We start from the raw sequence: 6,943 nt of genomic DNA on the forward strand, positions 1-6,943 counted from the left end.
GTGATGTGTGTCAGTGGGTTGGGGTCTAATAGAGTGTAACACAGAAGCGTAAGCTGTGTTCAATCCATCGACATCCACTCTGTGGTTTACTGTGTGTTGAGTGTTGAAGATGTGGCACATTTCTAAAAATGGCAGTGTGTGTGACATGAAGGTAGTGTCTACAATTTTTGTGTTATCAATTTGAAAACGGTGGCCTGTGTTTACGCAATGTTCAAGCAAAGCAGTTTTGTCTCTGATGCTATCCATATCTGTCTCAGTGTTTGTGTGATCTGTAACATTTTTTTTCCAATTTGTTTACATCTGATCTGTGGCCTGAAAGTCTTGTACTAAGTTTGTTCTTTGTCATTCCAATGTAACATTTGTTACAGCTATTGCAAGGAATTTTGTAAATAACATTGCTGTTTTCATGGTGGTTTTTGGGGTCTTTCACTTTGGTGTGTAGGTTGTTTACAGTGTTGGTTTGTCTAGAGGCAATGCGGATCTGGTTGTAGTCACTGCGGAACACCTTTTGGAGTCGTTCAGTCAGTTTTGGGACGTAAGGGATGGATCGATAGAAGGCATCTGCTGCAGGCTGTGGCTGACTGAGGGTGGGTGGTTGGGTGGGATCCTGGTTGGTGTTAGCGACAAGAGTCGCTACGTTGGGTTGCTCGCTGGCATTCGGGAGGGTTTTACTCTGGTGCTGTTGGATTAGACGACTGATCAACGTCCTCGGGTATCCGTTGTTGTGTAGGTGTGTGACACTGTGTGTAGATGATCTGTTTTTGGTCGTTCCAGCTGCTGTGTGTGGACAGAGTGGTCACTCTGTGGATAAAGATGTTCGCAACGTTGACTTTGTGTTTCATCTGGTGAAACGAGTTGTAGTTCAGCATTCTACCTGAGGCGATGGGTTTGGCGTACCAATCAGTGCTCAGAGTCTGGTCAGCATTCCGGATCACCTGCATGTCCAAGAACGGTAGTTTGTTGTCCTGTTCACACTCAAGAGTGAACTGTAAGCGGGCTTCATGTTTGTTGAACTCTTCTAGTACAACATCGATCTTGTCTGCTGGAACAGCAATAAACAGATCGTCCACATATTTGCGTACAATTGGTACATCGAACGGTAGCGCTTCAACAGCTTTGCCAATAACTGTCTCCAGCGAGATGTCCGCGAGGATGGGTGACAGAGGGCTCCCCATGGCCGTACCATAGATTTGATAGTAGAATTTACCCTTGTACCTGAAGTAGCTCTCTTTCATGCAGAATTCGACCATCTCCAGAAAGAGATCAAGGTCGATGTCTGTGTTGTTCCTGATAGTTTCCCATTCATAAATTATGCTGTAGGTGACGAGCTCTCTTGGTGCGTTAGTAAAGAGGGAAACCACATCAAGCGAGATGATGATGTAGTTGTGTGGGAGAGTGATCTGGTTGATCTCTTGGCAGAAGGCAAAAGAACTAGTGATGTTGTACTTGCTTTCCATTGACAACTGTAGGATGTTGGCAATGTACTTGGACAGTTTGTATGTAGGTGCTGTCGTGTTGGGGATGACGGGTCTCAACGGGAGATTACTTTTATGGGCTTTTGGTTGTCCATAAATGCGGGGGCAGACTGCATTGTAGATGGTTAGACTGCGCTTTGTTTTTTCATCAATGAACTTTTGATCCTTAAGTTTCTTGACGAAGTTGTTGTTCTTGGTTTGTATGCCGTTGGTTGGATCCCTTTTCACACATGTGTATGTGTTGTCATCACTTACCAGCTCGAGCATCTTCCTTTCGTAATCTTCGGTGTACATAATCACAGTTCTGTTGCCTTTGTCCGAACTTAGTACACACAATTCGGAGTGTGATTTCAGGAACGTTCGCGTGTTGTTGTAGGCCGTGGTGCAGAATCGCACGAGGGGTTCGTGAGAATCTGCTTGGTGTGAGAAACCATGAATGTAGTTTTGAATTACATTTGTGTTTTCACATCTCGTCCTGTCCTGTATCATTTTGTCCGGATGGGTTTGTATTATGCCTTCCACGTCAGCTAGAAGGTGGTATACTGGAATCTGTTGAACTTTTGCTGGTGGTATTGCAAATTTGGGTCCCATGCTGAGGATGGTCAGTGTTTCTTCGGGTATCTGGGCTGTTGTTGCGTTGAATATGGCTTTTTGGTTTTGCTGTATGCTACGTGGATTGTGCTGGTTGTTGAGGATGGTTCTTAGTTTCTTCGATGTGGTTCTATTGCAGGTGTTTAAGGTGGTTGTGAACGAGGTGTCCTGTGTGGTGATGTATTGCGACATGTCGTTGTGGGTGGTGACTTCTTCGATGCGGTTGCGTAATTGTTGAACTGTAGATTTGAGTATTTTGATGGTGTGGAACGTCTGCTTTATTTCAATACCCAGTATTGATTTTTTGAATCTTGTCATAGCTCTGTTAAGTTTCCTCAAGTATGGCCCATTCTGGGCTACAAGCTCATGTACACATCTGAAATAATAACAACAGTCGAACCTCATCAATTATAAAAAACATAACTTTTACTACAACCAGAGCCGTACCTTGGGTCCACGGCGCCCTTGGCGAAGCATCAATTTGGCGCCCCTCCCAAATTTAAAAGCATTTCGATAAATTGATATTAATTTCAATTATTGCTTCAATGTGAGTTTTGATTTTATAATTGCAATTGGAGACCTTAAAATGGTTTAATTCAGATACACAGTTATTTTATGTTTTATTTTTCAAATATTATGAGATAGGTTGAATTGAAAATGTATAATATGAGTTAAGTTGACTGAATATTTTCTCATATCTCATAAGGCCGATGCAAATATTTAAAAAAGTTTTTGTCCCTCGGCCCTGGCCGTGGTCAGGGGGGGGGGGGGGGGGCAAAAAAAAAATTTAAATAACAAGCCATAGTCTTCACATTTAAATGAAAAAAGTGTTTTGAAATGCATTTTACAGTAGTTCAGTTGTTTTAGTTTTTAAAAAATCTAAGATCTGACAAAAACAAAAAATGTATCAAAAAAAAGATTTTGCATCGAAAATTTAATAAAAATCTGAAGATTTTTTAATAAACCCAAACATGCTAAAAATGATTTTAAACGCAGGAGAATGTATTTTAATTTGATTTCAGCTGGTTGCACTTGAATTTTCATTGAAATTTTGAAGTTTATTGTAAAAAAAAATTTTTGCCCCCTGATTTTTCGAGCCAACTTTGAAGAGGGGGGGGGGGGTGACAAAAACTTTTAAAAATATTTGTACCAGCCTAAAATTGATAATGATAGCAGGTTTCTGTTTTTTTTTTAAATAATTTTTCAGATAAGTGCTTAGAATTAAATGTTCAATCATAATAAATTTTGCTATAACTTTTGCTTTTGCTAGTTTTATACTTTTGAGCCTGCATAATTGATCTGATCTAGTATTTGATTGTATAAGCAAAGAATTTTCCCGGATTCGTAAAATAATTAGCTGATTTGGCTTTGAGTTTCATTTTGTTAATTACAACGAAAAAAGAAAAAATCCTTCTTCAAAATTAAAAAAATAATAATAATCGAAGTATAATTTTTCAGCCGCCTTGAGTCAGGGGTATTAAAAAACACCCAAAATGCAAAAACTGAAAATTTGGTTTATTGGACCTTTTCAAAAAAACTCCAGAAATGCATTATACACCTGTCCATTAATTTTGCAATCATAAGTTTCGAAAATTTCTAAGTATTGACGATTTTTTTTTGTTGGAAAAAAATGTTTTAAAAAATATAAAGATAAGATTTTTTTTTTCATTTTGAGTGATTTGCCCATACGATATTTGAGAATATATTTCATAATTTTATTTTTTTAAGCTATGTTTTGCATTGATTTTTTTTCGTCAGTGTTTATTTGTTTATTTTTAATTCGTAAAATTGAATGTTATATTCTAGACAAATATTTTTACGCAAAACTATACACTATACTATACAAATTTTAAACCCTGATAAAAAAAATGATTTTTTGTTTTTAGCTGATTTTTTTTTAGTTTTTTTATTGCCAAAGCTTTTTAGCCGATTTAAAAAGTAAACAACACCGGTTAAGCTTAAAGTGAAAAAGTGATGTGCTCTGTAATTTTTTTTTCTTGAACAAATAATGTTGGTCTTATTGGTGAAAATTTACAGCAGTTTTCCAATTTCAAAACTCTAGTATTTTGAAAAATAGTATGCAAATTTCAATGCACGAAGTTGATTATCAAAGGGGAAATCGAGCTGAAATTATTTCAAATGCTATTTTTTTAACTCGAGAATGTTAAAATTTCAAAAGAAGGCATATGTTTTCATGTTAAAATAATTCCTATTTCAAAGAAGCTCAAAATGTGACCATAATTTTTTTCACAATTTGGCTGATTGTGATTCACAGACAAATTAACGTGAAAATAACATATAGTTGGACATTTTAGTCTGGAAGGTATGACTTTTACTTAGTTGTACAACGGTCCAAATTTTAACCTGTATTTATTTTGAGAAGCTCGATCTTCTAGAACTCTTTTAACTTTCTGCCACTTGAGCGCCCCTTCTTTGATGAAAAAATAAATTTAGCATAAAGTATGAATTTTCAAAAACACTTCAGTAGAAATATTAATACAATTGGCTTTGGCGCCCCTGAATATTTTTTTTATATTTTAAACCAAATTATCTAGTTATTTGGAATTCTATTTTATAATTCGGCGCCCCTTCTGTTTCAAACATCTAATGAGGATGTTATATTTGACATAAAAATTTTGTACAATCATCGATTTCAGCGTCCCCAAGGGCTGGCGCCCTTGGCGGTCGCCAACCACGCCAACCCCTAGGTACGGCGCTGACTACAACAAACATATAGAAATCATCGATTGATTCATTTAGCTTTTATGTGTGAAACACGTAGAATCAACGTGAAATGATCTGGCCAAGCAAATTTCATTTCTACTAGCGTCACCTCATAGAAGTTACGTGAAAACTCTAGTGGAAAAATATCACATAGCTTTTCACGTAACTTCAACGTGGATATTTTTTTGAGTGTGTGAATTTTGGTACTGATGGCAATTTTTATCATTTTAATGGAGATTCCATCCCAATATTGGCTGAAATTTCATATCGAAAAAAGGGATTTTTCTGTTTACCTTTTTTTGCTTTTTTTTCTTTTGGTCGATCAAACATGCGCCCGTACACTGAGAATCGGCATTAAACATTTTTCAGTTTGCTGTTACACATTTGCATGGGACTTTTGAGTTCAACCAGGATTACACACTTCGTGTTACCATAGTAATATGTATAATACTGATTTTCAGTATTTGTTTTCTGAACTTCCAAGATGGCGGCTTCTTCGCTACCAGGGGGATGCTAAAGGCCGCCATCTTGGGTTATTGAGATTAATAACGCGCGCAAACTGCGCACAGTGAAAACTAAAATATTTTTTTTATTAATAATTCAATTTTTGTTTTAAGAATTACTGTAGTAAAAGTCAAATTGCACAGTAGTTGAGTTAAATGTTTCATGTGATGAGTGTACAACTTTAAATGAGGTCATCGGCCCGATGTGTGCTTAATAATTCCAACTTTAGTAGTTTATTTTGCAAATAAATTGATAAAAATCACCTTTAAAAACAAACACTAACTTTTAAACATACATTGCTGTAAAATTTTACATAAAAACAATAATTATTTTATTTCCATTTTATGCCTGCAGTTTTTGAACTTTTTTTACAGTGCGCAGTTGCTTTGTTTTCGTTCCGTAACGAACAGCTGTTCTTTTGTGCTGGCGCCGTAATCGACAGCTCCCTTTTGTTCTGGTGCCAAAGTTGACAGCTTGTGTTGGCTGCGGGCGAGCATCCTGTAATGAGATATAGATGTCGCCCTCCTTGTTCGCTACCCCCTGTGTTTAACCCGAGCCTAAAGTTGGCGAACAAAAAGTTTTTCATACAAAAATTACTTTTTTAAATCGCTAATAACTTTCCAGGTTCAAGTGGCGTCGTTTGTTTACAAACATGAGATTGTTAGTGGACGAACAAAAAAATCCTTTTTTGTAAAAAAAATCTATAACCATTCATACCCCTGGCCAACTTGGCGGCCATTCCGGATCCGGATTGCTGAGGGTGCGGAAAAGTTTGGTTCTGTTAAAACTTGCAAAAAACAATGTGTTTGTCAGTGAAGTGGAGTGAATCTGTCATTTTTGAGAGTGAACCGACTGTTCCGAGGAGTCATAAAAAGGTTGAGTCATGTCAAAATTCACATAGCAAATTCATGTGCTTTTTCACGTGAGCTGCTCCAAAAATCAACACGATAATTTTCCATGCTTTTCCCTTGACTTAGATGTGTTTTTCATGTGACATTTATGTGATAATCATTTGAAATCAGCTGATCGCAAGCGAGATTTTTTTCATTCTTTTTTTCGCTTAAACTTTGGATTCAATTGAGGTTTTGCAGCGCAACTGTGTTTCAAATGTAGGTGGCGCCAAAACGAGGTTACTTGCCAAAAATCGTATTCCTTTCTGCTGGATTGAAGAACAAAATCGCTTATTTCTCATGATTTCCTGGATCAATCTTAATGAAACTGGTTGCAAAAGACGAGAAAAAAATTTTGCTTTAAAATAATTATCATCAATTTTTGGGCGCGCAAAAATTTGTGACCTTTTTCTTTAAAAACATGTTATGGAACACGAAAAAATGAGTTTTCCCGTATATATCAATGAAATAAACAGTTCTATACGAGGGGCGTGACATTGGCCTTAATGTATTATTTTTTGCATTTAATTAATTAAGGAATTAAATTTCTCGCGTTATTGGATATTCTTTGGCTTCGACACGCATCTTCCAGTGGAGGATTGCGGAAACGGATACATCGGCGCTACGCCGGATGATTTGGAGTACGACGCTTTGAACGACTCGTAGGATTTGGTCCGGTTTGAGAAGAGGGAGGCGAGGTTGCAGCTGGATCTGAGCGTGTAGATGATGCCAAACATGCCGGAAAAGCCGAGGCCACAG

At 37.1% G+C, this 6,943-nt stretch overlaps 1 protein-coding gene across 1 annotated transcript; it reads right to left on the minus strand.

Annotated features, from left to right (window-relative positions):
* Positions 1–668: 668 nt before the first annotated feature.
* LOC120431400 (uncharacterized) lies at positions 669–1,769 on the minus strand. The gene has a single exon (XM_039596526.1). The coding sequence runs from the start codon at positions 1,767–1,769 to the stop codon at positions 669–671; it is 1,101 nt and encodes a 366-aa protein (XP_039452460.1).
* Between the last annotated feature and the right edge of the window lie 5,174 nt (positions 1,770–6,943).

Source organism: Culex pipiens, unplaced genomic scaffold, assembly GCF_016801865.2.
Source record: "Culex pipiens pallens isolate TS unplaced genomic scaffold, TS_CPP_V2 Cpp_Un0003, whole genome shotgun sequence".
Taxonomy (NCBI): Eukaryota; Metazoa; Arthropoda; class Insecta; order Diptera; family Culicidae; genus Culex; species Culex pipiens.